The sequence below is a fragment of the Bombina bombina genome, chromosome 2, assembly GCF_027579735.1.
Source record: "Bombina bombina isolate aBomBom1 chromosome 2, aBomBom1.pri, whole genome shotgun sequence".
NCBI classification, from domain to species: domain Eukaryota; kingdom Metazoa; phylum Chordata; class Amphibia; order Anura; family Bombinatoridae; genus Bombina; species Bombina bombina.
Genome location: NC_069500.1, coordinates 970,620,428 through 970,642,739, shown reverse-complemented (window position 1 = coordinate 970,642,739; position 22,312 = coordinate 970,620,428). Strand labels below are relative to the sequence as shown.

General features: G+C 38.4%; 1 protein-coding gene across 2 annotated transcripts in view; it reads right to left on the bottom strand.

Annotated features, from left to right (window-relative positions):
- DAPP1 (dual adaptor of phosphotyrosine and 3-phosphoinositides 1) overlaps window positions 1-22,312 on the bottom strand; it is a 267,600-nt gene that overhangs the window by 30,544 nt on the left and 214,744 nt on the right. For both annotated transcript variants that reach the window (XM_053703479.1, XM_053703480.1), the window contains exons 4-6: window positions 20,370-20,500; window positions 16,041-16,088; window positions 4,418-4,480 (exon numbers count right to left, since the gene is read on the bottom strand). In XM_053703479.1, the coding sequence (XP_053559454.1) occupies window positions 4,418-4,480; window positions 16,041-16,088; window positions 20,370-20,500 (242 nt within the window). The remainder of the gene's footprint in view (window positions 1-4,417; window positions 4,481-16,040; window positions 16,089-20,369; window positions 20,501-22,312) is intronic.

The following is a 22,312-nucleotide window of genomic DNA, read 5'->3' as shown; positions in this document are numbered from 1 at the left end:
AAAATGGCTGGTGTTTAGCCTCTCCCAAGGGGTGGGGAGAGCTAGGTAATTTGCTTCTTGGGCACGGGGTCCCTTGGAGCTGGTATAAGGTGGATGGAACGGATTTAGCGCCTTGCGAGGTCCAGTTGAGCAGAAAGACGGCCTGGTCTGGCAGTGATGAAGGACTAACCCTGGGGTGGGGTTAAAGGGCACGTATAAATGATGCTAGCGCATAAAGAGTTGGGATTTGTTGGGTGTTATTGCACTTTCTTTTATTTATTGCGTTATTGAAGTTGATGTTAAATTAATAAACAGGCTGTGGCCAGAATTTTATACCACAAATTACGTGTCTGTCAATTTATTTCATAAAGTGTTAAGTTAATAAATTAAGTGCTATGTGGGGGCCGGTCATAGACGACTCAGTAGGTCAATACCCGGTATGCGGTGAGTGGAATAAAATCAAACGCAGAGCACCAGACGGCAAGTAAAACTATTGGTGAGTGAATGCGGAAGGCAGATGTCCGGGTGTTGAAGTGCTGGGATAATTAAAGAGACGTGAGTCTAATCTGCACACTTATTTGAAAGTAGAGATAGTTGCTTTGAAAGTTGTACAAATCAGAACAAATTATTTGTAAAGAAAGTTCCAATAAGAGCTAACATACAATGGTCTCAGGCCACAATCCAACCAAGGTAGTCTTCTCCAGTATGCTGTGTATACAATATTCCACCCCTGTGTGAATCAGGCACTACAAGTGGGCTATGATAGTATTTAGGCAAAATGTTATACTGCCAGACAGTGATTAAGCTTTACGTATTTTTTTAAGAGTACATATCCACAGTGTAAGATTCATATGGGTATAAACCGTATAAGGAAAGTTCAAATGGTATTCACTCACCAACGTCCGTCAATGAACTCCGGTATTGTGTAGTATAATCGCTTGTTGCCAATATGGCTGCAATACACCTGGGGATAGACATGCTGACTGGTGACTACCAGAAGTGGGCAGGAGCTGCCTCCGCTCCAAATTAGAAAGAATTAGGAAAAAGTCCAAAGGCAAGGAGGAAAAGTAAAACTTCACTTTTATTGAAACTTCGTTAAAACAATATTTTCACCAAAGGAGTCACTAGAAGCAGCAAGTCCTGGAACGAACCACCAGCCTTGGTGAAGTGAAGTTTTACTTATCCTCCTTGCCTTTGGACTTTTTCCTTGTCACTTATTTGAAAGTGCTGGTAACCCGTTTTGTTGCGCTGCTGAGAAGATTAACGGTGGAATGCTTTTTGGCAGCTAAATGCTAGCCTGTTTAGAATCCTGAGCAGTAGGTCATTTCGGAGGGATTACTGTGTGAACAAGCATTGTTTGTATTCAAATTGTAAACAAATTTTTTCCCAACCCACACCCACGTTTCCTCTTTCACTTAACGCTTTGATCAACTAACACAACAGATTGTTGACCCCAGTGTGTTTATGATACCATATATGATGGTGTACCTCTATATAGTAGGTTTGGTTCATTATTATAACTGAGCAACTTTCTCTCTTTTCTTCATTATAAATTGTTACCCAGAATAGGGTACAAATGCTGAGATATGCATATATTCTATTTGGTTAGACCACTACTGGCAAAATATTTTTAATTCAACCCATTTTTAAATTTTTCTAAATAAAGTTTGATATTTTTTTATCATTTTGTGGAAACCAAGCAGAGAATTACTGGAGGGATTAAAAGAGTGCATATGGTGTAATCTTTTTTCAGTTCTCTCTAACTGAACAAGGAAATATTTTTCACAGCTGTACCTTGCATGATATCAATGAGCTGTAAATGTGCACCACTTCTGTTACAGGGTGTAGCTGAATTCTAGGATAGCGCCACCCAGTGTGAAGCTGCAGTAACGTCTCTAACCAGCACTTTTCAAGAGCTAAAATGAGACAATAGCTTTGAAAGGAGCTGTAGGCACAGGAAGAAAAGCTATAGTATGGCGAATAGTAACCTGCTACTGTAGTTGTACCCAGCAGTGTAATGTCCTGCGATCCTGAAAAGTGGAAACACCCATAGGCCACACGATATGGCTTTTAGTAGATGAATTTAACATTGGCTCATATGTACTAATCTTAAACACTAACCTTTTACATTGGTGCCCAAAGGGGTGGCAATAAGGGGCCAATGGCTCCTACTATTTTTTTTATGTCTAAGCATAAGTGCCCACTTGAATTGTTGAGTCACCATTTTTGCCGCACATTACCACTGGATATTATGTTCATAACACTTTATTTATTGCCTCTGTCCCAGAAAAACCTCTGTGTATGCACAAATTTATTTATGCCCAAATTGGTCACCAATTATGCTAATATGTTAAAATGTTATATAACAATGCAATCCTACGAGAGGGGGAGTTATATATTGTATCTGGTACGGACTTACACTCTATTGTGTTCATTTGAGCACCTATCTCACTTAGACTTTTGCGTCACTTTGTAAGTTGAGGGAGTGTGCGTTATGTACTAGATGCGCATTTGTGTTTGGATGAATGGAAAACAAAACAAATTTTTTCCATATTCGCTGAATTTGTCCAAAATTGATAAAGGAATGTCTCTTTAACAACAAATAAATTAATAAACACGATTCCGGTGTCAGCCAATAAGTATGAAAGCTTAACTTTTTTTCTTTAAAGGGACATTAAACCCATTTTTTTCTTTCATGATTCAGACAGAGAATACAATTGTAAACAACATTCCAATTCACTTCTATTATCTAATTTGCTTCATTCTTTAGATATGCTTTGTTAAAGAAAAAGCAATGCACATGGTGAGTCAATCACATGAGGCAAATATGTGCAGCCACCAATCAGAAGCTACTGAGCCTATCTAGATATGCTTTTCAGGAAGAAATATCAAGAGAATTAAGCAAAATAGATAACAGAAGTAATTTAGAAAGTTGTTTAAAATGGTATTCTCTATCTGAGTCATGAAAGAAAAAAAATGGGTTTAATGTCCCTTTAACTACTTTAGCTTTGTTTAAAGGGACATGAAACCCAACATTTTTCTTTCATGATTCAGATAGAGCGTGTCATTTTAAACAAATTTTGAATGGACTTCTATTATTATTATTTTTTCTCTTGGTATCTTTTATTGAAAAGTAGGGATGTAAGCTCAGGAGCATGCATGTGTCTGGAGCACTATATGGCAGCAGTTTTGCAAGACTGTTATCCATTAGCAAGAGCACTATTTCTTGTCATGTAGTGCTCCAGGCACCTACCTAGGTATCTCTTTAACAAAAAATATCACGGAAATGAAGCAAATTTGAAAATAGAAGTAAACTGGAAACTTTTTTAAATATGTATGCTGTATGAATCACAAAATACATTTGTTGGGTTTCATATCCCTTTAAAGTGAAAGTAAACTTTGGTGAATGAAAGCTGTTTTTTAAAAATACTATTAAAAACAGGGGCACTTTCATTCATCAAAGTTTACAAAGCAGCCATTTTGTTAAAAAAAAATTACCTTTTTTTCTTTTCACAGCTACAGCAGCTTCCCCCACCTAGAGATCCTCTATTCACACGTCAGCAATGACTAATCCGGCTTCCTCCAATCACAGCATGGCCACAGGCAATAACTACCCTGAGGGAAAACTATGATTGGAGGAAGCAGGATTAGTCATTGCTGACGTGTGAATAGAGGATCTCTAGGTGGGTGGAGCTGCTCTAGCTGTGAAAAGAAAAAAAAGGTAATTTTTTTAACAAAACGGCTGCTTTGTAAACTTTGATGAATGAAAGTGCCCCTGTTTTTAATAGTATTTTTAAAAAACATCTTTCAATCACCAAAGTTTACCTTCACTTTAAGTTTACGTTGCTTTCCAGCTGTTACTCTGCTACGATAAAGATGTTTCCCATATGAAATAAAATCAAATTCCGAGCAACCACTTTAATAATCTTGGAAAAAGAAGAATAATTTTTTATAAAGAATGATTTATTCAAAACTATTTTTTTTTGTTTACACTCTCCCAACCGTCTTGCATCCTGCATGATTTTCATAGTTGGGAGGTGTGACCCGCTTCCCTCTCACAGCCCCTTGTGTCCTGGTTTTAAGGGACTGATCGAGCCCCATCCAGACTTGCCCATGGACCTCTCGGACACGGCACCCCACCACTCCAGTGTGGACACACCCACCACTACCTAATAATACGGTCTGTGTAACTCTAGAGAACATGTGTATTACTAAAGCTATATATTGACAGTGCAGTTCATTAGATGTAGTCAACTCACATATGAGAATTTCATATTGTTATTTTATAAATAATAAAAATATAATGAATATTTAACCTACAACATAATCACAACCGTCCAGAAACAACTAAATTTACTAATGCTGTATGATACGCACATAGATAGATAGATGATAGATATAAAGTTGACACGTTTAAAGTGGAAAAAAAAGAACTTACCATCTGGTCCTTAAAATATTTAAGTTCATTTCGATTTAGTATAAACCACCTGGTTTTCCAGTTCTAAAATAAGAGTGAGAATGATAACGTATAAAGACATGTATATACATAACATTTTAATAAATCCATTAATGCCTAGGGCCATGAGACACACTGAAGTTTCACTATGTTGAGTCTCCAGCCATACATTTACTATTACATTGGAGTTTCTTTTCATTAATGTACATAGCTATCTTTCATGTAATTGGCAAGAGTCCATGAGCTAGTGACGTATGGGATATACAATCCTACCAGGAGGGGCAAAGTTTCCCAAACCTCAAAATGCCTATAAATAAACCTCCCACCACACCCACAACTCAATTTTACAAACTTTGCCTCCTATGGAGGTGGTGAAGTAAGTTTGTGCTTGATTTTTATGATTTCTTCTATGATAAGCGTTTCTAAGCAGTCTGAAGAACAATTCCTCTCAGAGTACAGTGTTAGTCAGAGGAATGTGAAGAGAGTATCGCCTATTGATTTTTATGGTTTCTCTAACGGAAAATCTTTTCAAGGGTTCTCTGTTATCGGTCGTAGGGATTCATCTCCTACCTCCCTTTTCAGATCGACAATATACTCATACCCTTATCTCTGCTGATAGTTTTCAGTACTGGTTTGGCTATCTGCTATATGTGGATGGGTGTCTTTCGAAAAGTATGTATCATTATTTAAGACACTCTCAGCTATGGTTGGCGCTTTATGTATTTTTCTAAATATATGTGTTTACTTATATTTGCCATGAGTCAGGTCTATGTATATTATATTTCCCTTTGCAGTCTAGCAGTTTTAGTATGGGAATCATGTTTTAGGAAATTATTTTTTCTATATTTTCTTACCTGGGGTTTAATCTTTTTTCCTATTTGACTTTTTATTCTTTAAAATTCGTGGGCAAATCTAGGCTCGCGAGGATGCAAAATGCTGTTATTTATTGCGTCATTCTTGGTGCAAGAGTTTTTTGGCATCAATGTGCGTCTATGATGATGCAAGTTCGTCATTTCCTGCGTCCTAATTGACGCCAGGTTGTTTGGCGCAAAGTTGTGTCTGTTATGATGCGAGTTGCGTCATTTCCGGATGTTTTTTGGCGCCAAAAAATGTTTATACATCCTTTTGCATCGTGCGTCATACTTGGCGCCAAAAAAAAATTGTTTTTATTTTTACCCCACTTCCTATATGCTCCTTGCCTTCTTTATGCTCAGAGGGCTATGCTATTTGTTTTTTTTTGCCTATTTTAGCATTTGCATTTTTTCCCAGTCCTGAAACTGCTATATGAGGAAATAAGATATTTATGTTTAAATGTTATTTTTTCTTTTACATATAACAAGATATCTCAATCTGATCCTGTCTCAGAAGCTGCTGTAGAAACCATGCTGCCTGAACACAGTTCTACAAAAGCTAAGTGTATCTGTTGTAAGCTAGCAGAGATTATGGGCTCTATTTAACAAGCTCCGTATGGAGCTTGATGGCCCCTGTTTCTGGCGAGTCTGAAGACTCACCAGAAACAGCAGTTATGAAGCAGCGGTCACAAAGACCGCTGCTCCATAACCCGTCCGCCTGCTCTGAGCAGGCGGACACACATCGCCGGAAATCAACCTGATCAAGTACGATCGGGTTGATTGACACCCCCTGCTAGCGGCTGATTGGCCGCGAGTCTGCAGGGGGCGGCGTTGCACCAGCAGCTCTTGTGAGCTGCTGGTGCAATGCTGAATACGGCGAGCGTATTGCTTACCGTATTCAGCGATGTCTGTCGGACCTGATCCGCACTGTCGGATCAGGTCCGGCAGATATTTATAACTAGAGGCCTATATCTCCGGCTGTAGTATGTAACGGTTGTCATGATAAGCTTTTGCATGCCGAAACTGTTTCTATTAGTACTAGTATAGTATCTGTTGTTCCTTCAACATCTAATGTACATGATATCCCTGTTGATATGAAAAATTATATTGCTGATGCGATACAGAAGGCTATGTCTGCTATTCAGCCTTCTAATAAACTTAAAATGTCTTTTAAAACTTCTCATGATACTGATGAATTTTGTAATGACTGACAACATACTGATATATCTACTTCTGATGAGGATCTCTCTGACTCAGAAGATCCTGCTTCAGATATTGACATTGATAAATCAACTTATCTTTTTAAGATTGAGTATATTAGTTCTTTGTTGAAAGAAGTATTAGTTACTTTGGATATTGAGGAGTCTGGTCCTCTTGATAACAAATCTAGTAAACATTTAAATTCTGTTTATAAACCTCCTGTGATTACACCTGAGGTTTTCCCTGTTCCTAATGCTATTTCTGATGTGGTTGCTAAGGAATGGTCTAAGCCTGGTACTTCTTTTGTTCCTTCTTCTAGGTTTAAAAGGTTGTACCCTTTGCCAGTGGTTAATTTAGAGTTTTGGGGAAAAGTCCCTATGGTTGATGGGGCTATTTCTACTCTTGCCAAGCATACTACTATTCCTATGGAAGATAGTACTTCATTTAAGGATCCTTTAGATAGGAAAATTGAATCTTATCTAAAGAAAGCTTATTTACATTCTGGCTATATCAGGGTCGGCTCCAGAACGAATGAAATGGGGGGGGCATTTTTTTTTCACGAGGGGGCACGCATTTAAAAAGCATGTATGAGAATCAAAATAAGAGCAGACCTACTGTGGCAGTCCAGGGTTACATTTATCAGATCTCTGGTTGTGCAGGAGTTAGATTTGTTTATATTTCTGGAAGTGCAGCGGTTATATGTGTCATATCTCAAGGAGTATAGGGGTTACATTTAAAAGATGTCTGGCAGTGCCGCAGCAGTTACATTTACCAGATTTATGGCAGTGCAGGGGTTACATTTGTCATATCTCAGGAATGCCTCCCACATATGACATAGCCAGTGGACACTGTTTGCATGTGTAGCTCTACCAATGACCCTACTAATGATCAAATAAGCTTTTATGTGACAATAAGTTTGAGTGCCAAGCAGTACATTACTTGTGCAGATATTATTAATGATATTTACCAGCACACACACAGTATATACAGTATGTATATACACGCAAATTATATATATATATATATATATATATATATATATTGATATCAATCAACCCCAAAAGGAAGAAAAGGCGCTTCACTCTCCGGTCTTTGCAAAAGTTTTAATTCGATTCACAACATCAATCAAAGAAGTCCCCCATGGGCACAATGCACACTTGTTTTGTGTGACCTGCAGTGGGGAAACCAAAGAATTCCCAATTTGCTTCTTTATCTGTGGCTGACAGGATATAAAGCACAATAGGGAAGGGATACTACTCTCACACACACATTGGTTATACGGCTGTGTTTTCAGAAAATTACTTCTGCCTTCCCTCTCACTGACTGTTAGCTTCTCCCAGCACTTCCTGCAGAGGTCTGATGATGTCATCATCTCACTTCAGCTCCGTAGTAAGTGGGCTAGCAGGAGGAGGGGCAGTGCAAGTCCTAGGTTAACTGTGAGAGCACCAGCAGGGAAATGCAACTTTATTTGTTATCTGGTTGTAAATAGAGGAGAGTAAAGAGATTAGCTGGGCCCTTCTAAGTAGCGGATCTCCAGTGTCCAGTGGCTGCAAATGGTTTATGCGACATTTGGGACCCTGGGGGACCCGTCACCCGTCACAATTTTTTTTTTAAATAACTTCTTTTGCATTGGGGGGCACAGCATTCTATTTGGGTGGGCATTGCCCCCCAATGCCCCCCCTTAGAGCTGACCCTGGGCTATATTCTCAAGCCTGCCATTTCTATGGCTGATGTTGCGGCTGCATCGACTTTTTGGTTGGATAGCTTAGCACAACGGGAAAAAGATTCTGATTTGTCTAGCATTGTTCATTTGCTTCAATATGCTAATTATTTTCTCTGTGATGCTATTTTTGATATCATCAAGATTGATATTAAAAATATGTCTTTGGCTATTTTAGCTAGAAGAGCTTTATGGCTCAAATCATGGAATGCTGACATGGTATCTAAATCTAGGTTACTATATCTATCATTTCAGGGTAATAATTTGTTTGGTTGTCAGTTGGATTCTATTATTTCCACTATTACTGGGGGGGAGGGAGTTTTTTTGCCCCAAGATAAAAAATCTAAGGGTAAAGCTAGAGCTTCTAATCGGTTTTGTTCCTTTCGTCAGAATAGAGAACAGAAAACCACTCCTTCCCCTAAGGACTCTGGCTCCAATTGGAAGCCATCTTTGAGTTGGAATAAATCCAAGCCTTTTAAGAAACAAAAGCCAGCCCCCAAAACTGCACGAAGGTGCGGCCCTCAATCCAGTTCTACTGGTGGGGGGCAGTTTGAAATTATTTCAAGATGTTTGGGCAGGTTCCGTTCAGAATCCTTGGATTCAGAATATTGTCACTCAAGGGTATCAAATAGGTTTCAGAATAAGACCTCCTGTGAGAAGATTTTTTCTCTCTCACGTTCCAACAAATCCTGTGAAAGCTCAGGCCTTTCTGAAATGTGTTTCAGATCTGTAGCTTTCAGGGGTAATTGTACCAGTTCCACTTCTGGAACAGGGTCTGGGTTTTTATTCAAATCTATTCATTGTCCTGAAGAAGGAAAATGATTTCAGACCAGTTCTGGATCTGAAGTTTTTGAATCATTTTTTGATTTTTTTCAAGATGGTGACTAAAAAGACTATTCTGCCTTTTGTTTAGCAAGATCATTACATGTCCACAATAGACTTAAAGCGTGCATATCTTCACATTCCAATTCATCCAGACCACTATCGGTTTCTGAGATTCTTTTTTCTAGACAAGCATTACCAATTTGTTGCTCTTCCATTTGGCCTAGCGACAGCTCCAAAAATCTTTTCGAAGGTTCTTGGTGTCCTTCTATCTATAATCAGAGAGCAGGGTATTGCAGTGTTTCCTTATTTGGCCGATATCTTGGTACTGGCTCAATCTTTTCATTTAGCAGAATCTCACACAAATCAACTTGTGTTGTTTCTTCAAAGACATGGTTGGAGGATCAATTTACCAAAGAGTTTCTTAATTCCTCAGACAAGGGTCACCTTTTTAGGTTTCCAGATAGATTCAGTGTCCATGACTCTGTCTTTAACAGACAAGAGACAAATGAAATTGTTTTCTGCCTGTTGAAACCTTCACTCTCGATCATTCCCTTTAGTGGCTATGTGCATGGAAGTTCTAGGTCTTATGACTGCAGCATCGGACGCAATCCCCTTTGCTTGTTTTCATATGAGACCTCTGCAGCTTTGCATGCTGAATCAATGGTGCAGGGATTATATTCGGATATCACAATTGATATTCTTAAATCCTGACACTCAACTCTTTCTGACTTGGTGTTTAAACCATCATTTTATTGTTCAAGGGGCCTCCTTTGTTCGTCCTTCCTGGTCTGTGATTTCAACAGATGCAAGTCTCACAGGTTGGGGAGCTGTCTGGGGGTTTCTGGCAGCACAAGGGGTTTGGAATCCTCAAGAGGCGAGGTTACCAATCAATATTTTAAAACTCTTTGCTATTTTCAGGGCTCTTCAGGCTTGGCCTCTATTAAAGAGAATCATTTATTTATTTTCAGACAGACAATATTCCAACTGTGGCATATGTCAATCATAAGAGTAGGACTCGTAGTCCTTTAGCGATGAAAGATGTATCTCAAATACTTTCTTGGGCAGAATTCAACTCCGTTCTAATTTCTGCTATATATATCCCAGGTGTAGACAATTGGGAAGCGGATTATCTTAGCCGTCAGACTTTACATCCAGGGGAGTGGTCTCTCCATCCCGATGTATTTTGTCAGATTGTACAGATGTGGGGTCTTTCCGAAATAGATCTGATGGCTTCCCATCTAAATTTAAGTTTTTTTCTTGAAATTTATGAGAAAGACTTATTTTTTTTGTTTGCGGATTTAATTTTTTTCAGCGGAAATAGCTGTTTTTATTTTATCCCTCCCTCTTTAGTGACTCTTCTGTGGACTTCCACATCTTGGGTATTTCTATCCCATATGTCACTAGCTCACAGACTCTTGCCCATTACATGAAAGAAAACATAATTTATGTAAGAACTTACCTGATAAATTAATTTCTTGGCAAGAGTCCATGAGGCCCACCCTTTTCTTATGGTGGTTATGATTTTTGTATAAAAGCAAAATTATATTTCCAGTTCCTCTTTTTGTATGCTTTTTTACTCCTTATTTTATCACCTCACTACTTGGCTATTCGTTAAACTGAGTTGTGGGTGTGGTGGGAGGTGTATTTATAGGCATTTTGAGGTTTGGGAAACTTTGCTAAAGACCCAGAAGCTTTTGAAGGGCAACCAAGAAGGAACTGGGTCAAACCTCAGAGTAAGCGAGTTAATGTTAATTAGTGAGTTGTGTTCATACAGATTAGATACGACTTCTAGGTTTCCCATTTTCCTGTCCTTAGTATGAATATTGGTAAGATCCCAGAACAAACCCTGTATATAATGGGCTGGAGATGGATGTGGAGCTATCAGAAAGCGGCCTCTTAAGTTTTGCCATATTGACATATTGACAGGTTGTGTTTTACAATTATGTTGAGAGGAGAGTTTCCGAAAATTAGGGATCCATATAACATCTGCTATTCCCAGTTCCGTAGGTATACTGGCTGTTTCTAAGAAGTACCAGCCTGGTTTGCCGCCCTTAAGTCTCCACACTGAGATATGGGATAGATATGGGATAGTCTAGCTGCCTCGTAGTAAGTAAAGATATTTAGAAGTGCGACCCCACCTCTAGAATATGGTCTCTGTAGTATAGTGTACGCAATCCTAGGTTTTTTGTTGCCCCATATATAAGTGAAAAATAATTTGTGGATTTGATGTAGAACAGAGTGTGGAACATTAAATGGAATACATCTAAATAGATACAACGCTTTGGGTAAGAGTGTCATTTTAATTGAAGCAACTCTGCCTAACCAAGAAAGTTCTTTGAAGTCCCATTTCCCAAGCAATATTTTTAAGTTGAAAAATGACATTTAAAGATATAAAAAATATTATTGGTTGAAAACAATTTTAGAGAGACATAAAAGTGCATTTTTTAGTGCACTATTGTTTGCATATTTGTGTGTTTAAACACTGCAAAGCGGTTATCTTATAGTTACAGTCAGCTCTAGATCAGCAATACAATACAGGCTGAACACATCTAGTGAGACAATGACAAGAGATGTATCTCTGTAGCCATCTAGCTTGGAGTAGTAGATTTGTGTGTCATCTTCTTTCTAAACAAATATTTCAGATAAACTGAGAGGATACCTTAGATTATAAATAGTCACCTAAGCAAGGGCCACAAATCATTGTACACAGCTCTGTATATTAAACTCATACTTTTGTTGTAAGTGTCAATCAAAGTACAGGAAAAGCAGGCAGAATAAACAATGAGGGAACACTGCAAAGTGTTTTTTTCCCATGCATTATAATATTTCATAGGGAATTAACTGATTTATTGCGCATGGGCTGTTCTTGTCATGCGAACACAGGTGGTGATGAACCATTCATGTCACGCAGGGGGATTGACAATCAGAAGCTATATTTTAAATGGGTGACGTCGCCACAAACATGGTGATGCCACAAAGATGCGGGGTTAGTGTAGCTGCAAGGGTTTTGCATGGAGGGAGGTGATTCATACCCCTTGATGTGAGCTCCCTTAGCAGCTACAGATGATCAAGACCCCTCATTTGAAAGATAATATTCAGCTCTTTTAAATGGTTTTGGCACCAAGTCCCTCAAAATTAAAATATTAAAGAAAAAGTCAAAACATGGGGTTTCACCATGTGAAAAGTTACACACAACAGTGATCACCTGGCAAAAAATAAAAAATGCTTTTATCTCTACTCTGGCACAAATTCTCAAATTTTTATAACAACCCCCAAAAAACCTTTAATGGACCTCTTTTTCAAATGTTGATGCCCTTAATAACAATTTAGTAAGGTGATCACAGCAGCAACAGTGCTCACCTGGCTACTGTCAATGTTATTTACTAAAGTCTTAAAGGGACAGTAAAGGTTCAGAATAATGTTATACAATTCTGCACACAGTGCAGAATTATATAACATTATATATGCAGTAACTTCGAAATTGGAAAGTATTTTCCAATTTTGCTGTGTAAAGTTGGACTTCGCTCCAGGATCTACTGAGCGGGTCTTGGATATCCAAAGTGCTTTGCGGGCTTGCTGGCTAGTCACAGTGCGCCTGGTCTCGCTATTGGAATAAATGTAGCTCGCTCCCGCTCTGGTCTAGTAGATTCGCCTGGCTCGGATGAAGACGTCTCCCGGTAAGTCGATCTTCAGGGGGTAAGTGTTAGGTTTCTTTTAAGGGTATATTGGGTGGGTTTATTTTTTAGATTAGGGGTTTGGGCTTGCAAAAGAGCTAACTGCCCTTTTAAGGGCAATGCCCATCCAAATGCCCTTTTCAGGGCAATGGGGAGCTTAGGTTTTTTTAGATAGTATTTTATTTGGGGGGGGTTGGTTGTGTGAGTGGTGGGTTTTACTGTTGGGAGGGTTGTTTGTATTTTTTTTTTTTACAGGTAAAAGAGCTGATTTCTTTGGGGCAATGCCCCACAAAAGGCCCTTTTAACGGGTATTGGTAGTTTAGGTTTTTTTTTATTTTGGGGGGGGCTTTTTTATTTTAATAGGGCTATTAGATTAGGTGTAATTAGTTTACATTTCTGTAATTTGTTTATTATTTTCTGTAATTTAGTGGGGGTTTTTTTGTACTTTAGCTAATTTAATTTATTTAATTGTTAATTTAGTTAATTTATTTAATTATAGTGTAGTGTTAGGTGTTAGTGTAACTTAGGTTAGGTTTTATTTTACAGGTAAATTTGTCTTTATTTTTACTAGGTAGTTATTAAATAGTTAATAACTATTTAATAACTATCGTACCTAGTTAAAATAAATACAAACTTGCCTGTAAAATAAAAATAAATCCTAAATTAGCTACAATGTAACTATTAGGTATATTGTAGCTATTTTAGGGTTTATTTTACAGGTAAGTATTTAGTTTTAAATAGGAATAATTTAGTTAATGATAGTAATATTTATTTAGAAATATTTAAATTATATTTAAGTTAGGGGGTGTAAGGTTTAGGGTTAGACTTAGGTTTAGGGGTTAATAACTTTAATATAGTGGCGGCGACGTTGGGGGTGGCAGATTAGGGGTTTATAAATGTAGGTAGGTGGTGTCGATGTTAGGGCCGGCAGATTAGGGGTTAATAATATTTAACTAATGTGTGCAAGGTGGGAGTGCAGCGGTTTAGGGGTTAATATGTTTATTATAGTGGCGGCGACGTTGGGGGCGGCAGATTAGGGGTTAATAAGAATAATGTAGGTGTCGGCGATGTTGGGGGCGGCAGATTAGGGGTTAATAAGTGTAAAATTAGGGGTGTTTAGACTCGGGATTCATGTTAGGGTGTTAGGTGTAGACATAACTTTTATTTCCCCATAGGAATTAATGGGGCTGCGCTAGGGAGCTTTACACTGCTTTTTTGCAGGTGTTAGACTTTTTTTCAGCCGGCTCTCCCCGTTGATCCCTATGGGGAAATTGTGCATGAGCACGTTACACCAGCTCACCGCTGACTTAAGCAGCGCTGGTATTGAAGTGCGGTAAGTGAGCGGTGTGGGAAAACTGCTCGTTAGCACCGCACAGCCTCTAACGCAAAACTCGTAATCTAGGTGTAAGTGTCACATGATTTGTCATTACATATACACAACTTTTTTGAAAGGCCCCAGAGGCTGCAACACCTAAGCAAGAGGCACCACTAACCAAACACTGCCATGAAGACCAAGGAACTCTCCAAACAAGTAAGGGACAATGTTGTTGAGAAGTACAAGTCAGGGTTAGGTTATAAAAAAATATCCAAATCTTTGATGATCCCCAGGGGCACCATCAAATCTATCATAACCAAATGGAAGGAACATGGCACAACAGCAAAAATCACGGACCGGGCAAGGAGGGCATTAATCAGAGAGGCAGCACAGAGACCTAGAGTAACCCTGGAGGAGCTGCAGAGTTCCACAGCAGACACTGGAGTATCTGTACATAGGACGACAATAAGCCGTACGCTCCATAGAGTTGGGCTTTATGGCAGAGTGGCCAGAAGAAAGCCATTACTTTCAGCAAAAAACAAAATTTGCACGTTTTGAGTATGCGAAAAGGCATGTGGGAGACTCCCAAAATGTATGGAGGAAGGTGCTCTGGTCTGATGAGACTAAAATTTAACTTTTCGGCCATCAAAGAAAACGCTATGTCTAGTGCAAACTCAACACATCAAATCACCCAAAGAACACCATCCCCACAGTGAAACATGGTGGTGGCAGCATCATGCTGTGGGGATGTTTTTCAGCAGCTGGGACTGGGAAACTGGTCAGAGTTGAGGGAAAGATGGATGGTGCTAAATACAGGGATATTCTTGAGCAAAACCTGTACCACTCTGTGCGTGATTTGAGGCTAGGACGGAGGTTCACCTTCCAGCAGGACAATGACCCCAAGCACACTGATAAAGCAACACTTGAGTGGTTTAAAGGGAAACATGTAAATGTGTTGGAATGGCCTAGTCAAAGCCCAGACCTCAATCCAATAGAAAATCTGTGGTCAGACTTAAAGATTGCTGTTCACAAGCGTAAACCATCCAACTTGCAGGAGCTGGAGCAGTTTTGCAAGGAGGAATGGGCAAAAATCTTAGTGGTAAGATGTGGCAAGCTCATAGAGACTTATCCAAAGCGACTTGGAGGTGTGATTGCCGCAAAAGGTAGCTCTACAAAGTATTGACTTTAGGGGGGTGAATAGTTATGCACATTGACTTTTTCTGTTATTTTGTCCTATTTGTTGTTTGCTTCACTATTAAAAAAAAACATCTTCAAAGTTGTGGGCATGTTCTGTAAATTAAATGATGCAAATCCTCAAACAATCCATGTTAATTCCAGGTTGTGAGGCAACAAAACACGAAAAATGCCAAGGGGGGTGAATACTTTTGCAAGGCATTGTATATACCCATTTTGGTTGCTATTGGTATGACACAAAACAAACTGTAGCAAATACACTTCTTGTATGATCTTTCGAAGAATAAAGTTCAACAAGAGAAATGGTTTTATTTATTTATTTTTTTCATTTTATTTTTTCTTTCACTTCCAAAGAAATACTCTTCACTGTAACAGCTGTTAGAATAGTGCTAAAATATCACCACATGGCAGATTGCATTTCAGATAGTTCTAACAGTGTCACTCAACAGTTTTAGTCTTTCAACACTAGAACATTATATTGTCACATGTTCAGATTTACAACCAATTTGCTAAGACCGGCTTAGAGCATGGTACATCTGTAGAGAATAACAGACCTATTAAATATTGCATTAAATGAAAGCAAGGCATTAATAAATCTGATCTTGACAGATATAAGCAAAGTTTCTTTAAAATGTTACTATTGATATTGATGGTTTAAGTTCAAATCACATGTTCCATTATAAGGACATTTCAAATGCTTTTAACTCTTCTTTGGATAAACCACTATAGGATTTTAGTTGTGACTGGCAGTAACTACAAGCCCTGAGATAAGCCTGCTATTATATTAGTCATTTAATATTATATAAAGGTCATGAAACCACATTACCTTTACACGTCCACCAAGTTTGGTAAGGTAGCCTTCTTTAGTACCAAGCTGAAAAAAGAATAGATTGTATTCTGAATATAGCACATTTGAATGGGTTCCAGCTTGATGCTGTCAAATTCACAATTCCCATCATATGGTGCTTTATTTATGAGAACTGCATGTTGCTTATGAGTTTTATATGATATATTTATTGTATTAATAACCCTTTCATCTGGAATAGAATGTACTCTTATGTCTTAAGCCAGAATAATGTATTACATAATTATATGATTGATATATATATATATATATATATATATACACATACAAATATACAAAGGACACCACAAAACAATATTTATAGTGTAGCTTATTCATATCAGCCTAATGCAAGAGAGACAAATTATACAAATAAGTCCACTTACATTTGAGATCTTTTGCAAAGCCCTGAGTCTAAAATACATTTGGGCAGGATACAAAAAGTGGTGGGTCTAGACCATAATCTTCAGATGTGCCAACAACTGACTGCAAATCTATATATCGAGGGGAGCATGAGGTTTTAATGGGGGATCTCATGTTCTACTTGTTTTAATTTATTTAAATACCTCTCCTTTACCTCTATGCACTGTGTAGATAATTGGCACTATTTTGCAAATTTAGGGCAAATGGTATCTTTGAAGTTAGGGGGGGGGGGGTGATATAGTAACAAACTGTGGTGCAAATAACCTCTCATAGAACTACTGCTATATACAGACTACCTTTGCAGGTAATATTGGAGCACTGCCTTGCTTTGTAGGCTTTAGTAATGGCTTTTAATGTGCTCAGATCTCCTCAGCTTGCTGTGTGATAGAAGTCCATCTGAAATGGTCTGTAGTTAATTAATAATTTGTTAGATAGAAGAGTACTCACTGTAACTGTTTAAAATACACAATTCATTTTCTAATTAGTTTAGCAAACACTTGAGTCCCCCAAATCAGTGCCAGTATCAATGCCCATGTATCCAAATGAAAGGAAAGACAGACGGCTAATATGCTATACAGATGATTCTAGAGAGGTTGGACATTTTAAGCAGTAACAGTAATTACTCCTCTATCCAGCAGATTGTAGCTGATTATACAGATCCTGGAAATATTAACAAGACTATTAAAAAATGAAATTAGATTTTTTTTTTATTATAGTCGACTTTAACAGAACAGTGCCACCAATGCCTGTGCAAGAAACCAAAGGGAGCCTGTATCCTCTCCAAGTGTAACTCATATCTCAAGCTTAGCAGAAGTTCTCATATGTGAGTGGGTTTTTATTTAATTTATTTCTCCAGTGCTTTATGTTACTAAGACAAATAAATTACCCCCCCCCCTTTTCACCCCCCTTAAGTGGATTTTCAGGAAATGGTAAAACACGTGTTTCTTTTTATTTTTACTGAAAATCTAAATACAAATTTTCACGTCTGTAACATCTTCGTTTTTTGATATATAGGTATCCTCATAAATCACCCCCCTTTTCACCTTTCTTAAGTGGATTTTCGGGAAATAGTAAAACACGTGTTTCTTTATTTTTAGAGGAGCATCTAAATACCAATTTTCACGTCTGTAACATCTTCGATTTTTGATATATACAGTATCTTACAAAAGTGAGTACACCCCTCACATTTTTGTAAATATTTTATTATATCTTTTCATGTGACTACACTGAAGAAATTACACTTTGCTACAATGTAAAGTAGTGAGTGTACAGCCTGTATAACAGTATGAATTTGCTGTCCCCTCAAAATAACTCAACACACAGCCATTATTGTCTAAACCGTTGGCAACAAAAGTGAGTACACCCCTAAGTGGAAATGTCCAAATTGGGCCAAAAGTGTCAATATTTTGTGTGGCCACTATTATTTTCCAGCATTGCCTTAACCCTCTTGGGCATGGAGTTCACTAGAGCTTCACAGGTTGCCACTGGAGTCCTCTTCCATTCCTTCATGACAACATCACAGAGCTGGTGTATGTTAGAAACCTTGCACTCCCCTACCTTCCATTTGAGGATGCCCCACAGATGCTCAATAGGTTTTAGGTCTGGAGACATACTTGGCCAGTCCATCACCTTTACCCTCATCTTCTTTAGCAAGGCAGTGGTCGTCTTGGAGGTGTGTTTGGGGTCGTTATGTTGAAATACTGCCTATTGGCCCAGTCTCCGAAGGGAGGGGAATCATGCTCTGCTTCAGTATGTCACAGTTCATGTTGGCATTCATGGTTCCCTCAATGAACTGTAGCTCCCCAGTGCCAGCAGCACTCATGCAGGCCCAGACCATGACACTCCCACCACCATGGATGACTGTAGGCAAGACACACTTGTCTTTGTACTCCTCACCTGGTTGCCACCACACACGCTTGACACCATCTAAACCAAATAAGTTTATCTGCGTCTTCAGCAAACTGTTTGCAGGCTTTCTTGTGCATCATCTTTAGAAGATGCTTCCTTCTGGGACGACAGCCATGCTGACCAATTTGATGCAGTGTATGGTGCATGGTCTTGAGCACTGACAGGATGACTCCCCCACCCCTTCAACTTCTGCAGCAATGCTGGCAGCACTTAAACATCTATTTCCCAAAGACAACCTCTGGATATGTGGCTGAGCACGTGCACTCAACTTCTTTCGTCGACCATGGCGAGGCCTGTTCTGAGTGGAACCTGTCCTGTGAAACCACTGCATGGTCTTGCCCACCGTGCTTCAGTTCAGATTCAGGGTCTTGGCAATATTCTTATAGCCTAGGCCATCTTTATGTAGAGCATCAATTATTTTTTTCAGATCCTCAGAGCGTTCTTTCCCATGAGGTTCCATGTTGAACTTCCAGTGACCAGTATGAGAGAGTGGGAGAGCGATAACACCAAATTTAATACACCTGCTCCCCATTCACACCTGAGACCTTGTAACACTAACGAGTCACATGACACCGGGGAGGGAAAATGGCTAATTGGGCCCAATTTGGACATTTCCACTTAGGGGTGTACTCACTTTTGTTGCCAACGGTTTAGACATTAATGGCTGTGTGTTGAGTTATTTTGAGGGGACAACACATTTACAATGTTATACAGGCTGTACACTCACTACTTGACATTGTAGCAAAGTGTCATTTCTTCTGTGTTGTCACATGAAAAGATATAATAAAATATTTACAAAAATGTGAGGGGTGTACTCAATTTTGCTAGATACTGTAGGTATCCTCATAAATCACCCCCCTTTTAGGACCAGTAAATACATTAGATTTGCATAATCAACAAATGCATGGTAAAAAGACAATGTAATTGCACTTACTCTGAACTTCAAGTGAGTAGATTTTTTTCTGGCAAATTTCAAAGTTATGTCTATTTCCACTTCTTCTGTATCATGTGACAGCCATCAGCCGATCACAAATGCATATACGTATATTCTGTGAATTATTGCACATGCTCAGTAGGAGCTGGTGACTCGAAAAGTGTAAATATAAAAAGACTGCACATATTGTTATTGGAAGTAAATTGGAAAGTTGTTTAAAATTGCATGCTGTATCTGATTAATTATAGTTTAATTTGACTTGAGTGTCCCTTTAAATGGATTTTTCGGGAAATGGTAAAACACGTGTTTCTTTATTTTTAAAGGAGATTCTAAAAACCAACTTTCACGTCTGTAACATCTTTGGTTTTTGAGATATAGGTATCCTCAATAAAAAATTCACTCAATTTTTTCAACCCCTTAGATACGTAATTTCCAAAATCCTTCCTTAGTGGGTGCCTACATCATAAAAACAACGTACCTTCCGAATTTCACGTTCCTAGGTTAAACGGTTTGAGCTGGGCGTTGACCAGTCAGTCAGTCAGGACTTTTTCTTTAAGAACTGACTGACTCATGAGGATACCTATTTTTATGAGGATACCTATATATCAAAAACTGAAGAGGTTACAGACATGAAAATTGGTATTTAGATTCTCCTTTAAAAATAAAGAAACATGTGTTTTACCATTTCTCGAAAATCCACTTAAGGGAGATAAAAAGGGTGCGTGTGTGATTTGAGGATATACCTATATATCAAAAAACAAAGATGTTACAGACGTGTAAATTATTATTTAGGTTCTCCTTTAAAACTAAAGGAACACTCTAAAATGCAACAACATACAGTGGATATACAGACATTTTATTTTACAGAGGAAGGCTCCTGAGAAATTTTTAGCCCCTTGGATGCCTGAATGCTGAAATACATTGTAAAGCTGTTTCTGACATCCAAGGGGTTAATAACACAATATGGAATATCATAGTTCCCTGGATTCTAATTTCTAAAATTTGGAAACAAAGGCTTAAGAAGTAAAAAAAATGACATAGCTTACCGAGGGTGCAACTGCTACAAGGTCAGATTCACAGCGTCCGGTCTGCATGGCTGTGTGAACCCGAACAGATTCATATATTGAAGGCTCTTCCACCTCACGAGGATAAGGGTGTTTCAGTAAAATCAGGGTGCCTGCAGTGAAAACAACTTTATTACACACCTGTATAGTCAATTTAAAAGATATGGAACATGATTATACAATTTGCATTGTACCTTGTAGATCATGGCCTGTAAAAAAAACAAAATACTTTTTTTTTTTGACACCTTGAGGCACAGCCCAGTTGTGGCCAGCATGATTGTACACAAGTTGTTAAGTTATCCATCTTAAAGTATACACTAAAGTATAATTTCATTCATATAGGTGGTGAGAGTCCACAATCCATTACTCCTGGGAATTACTCTTCCTTATCACTAGGAGGAGGCAAAGATTCCCAAACACCAAGAGCTCTATAAAACCCCTCCCACTTCAGTCTTTACTTTGCCTCAGCTGGAGGTGGTTGAAGAATGAAGATGTGCATTTGAGTCTTCAGACAGAGGGGTTCTCAGTCTATATTGAGGCCCGGTTTCCTGTCAGAGTACAATGCTTGTCAGAGGGATATATATGGGGTATGGTTTGTGGCTCCTTTTTAGCCTCATGGGAAATCTGTCACATACCCTCCTTCTATGGATCTACAATATACTCCTATTCCATACTCTCTGATATGTTTCAGTAATGGTTTGGCTGTCTACTGGTTGTTTTCTGGTGGATGAGTGTCTATTGGCAAGTATAATTATTTAATGTTTAATTGTGGGAAACTGTTCCTAAAGTTGATGGGGTTATTTCTACTACATACACTACTGTACTTCTTTTAAAGACCCTTTGGATAGAAAGTCTTTTCATAGAAGGGCCTTTTTACAAGCAGGGTATTTGCTTAGGCCAGCTATTTCTATTGCTGGTGTGACTGCTGCTTCAACTTACTGGTTATCTAGTCTTTCAGAACAGTGTTCTGATGACTATGCTAGTGAAAACCTTTTGGGTTTACTCAAAAGTGCCATTTATTTTATTTGTGATACTGTGTTTGATATTATGAAGATCAATATCAAAAGCGTGTATTTGGCAGTACTTGCGAGGAGAGCCTTATGGCTTAAGTCCAGGTATGCTGACATTGTGTTAAAACCCAAACTTTTCTTTTTAGGTATAGAAACGGTTTGGTTCTGATTTAGAGTCTATAATATCTACTCTTACTGTAGCTAAATAGGCTTTTCTTCCTCAAGACAAGAAGTCTAAAGCTTCTAATAATTTTCGTTAACTTTCATCAGAATAAGGAACAAAAGGTTGCCTCCTCTACTCAGAAGCAAGGTACCGCTGGCCAAGTCTGGAGGCCTAGTGCTAACTGGAACAAGTCTGAGCAAGCTAAGAAATCTATCCCTACTACCAAATCTCCATGAAGGTTTCTGATCCAGAGGTTCTGGTAGTAGGCAGGTTATGCCTTTTTTCAGGAGGCTTGTTTTCAGTCTTTTCTAGATCCCTGGGTTCTGAACATAGTTTTCCATGGTTATCGGATAGGTTTCAGAACAAGGTCTCCCAAAGAAAGTTTTTTTTTCTTTCCAATGTTTCAAGGAATTCCTTAAAGGCTCAAGCTTTTTTCCAGTATGTTTCAGATCTGGAAACATGGGAGTCATTTTACCAGCTCCTTTGCAGGAATAAGGGATTGGATTTTATTTAAATCTCTTCATTGTTCCATAAAAGTAAGGAATTTTCAGGTAAGTCCTGAATTTGAAAGCTCTTAATGAGTTTGTAAGAATTAATTCTTTCAAAATGGAAACTATTTAGACTACTCTACCTTTTGTTCAGCAAGGTCAGTTTACGTCCACAATAGATTTAAAGGATGCTTATCTTCATGTTCTAATACACAGGGAACACTACAAGTTTCTGAGGTTTGCCTTTCTTGGCAAGCATTTTCA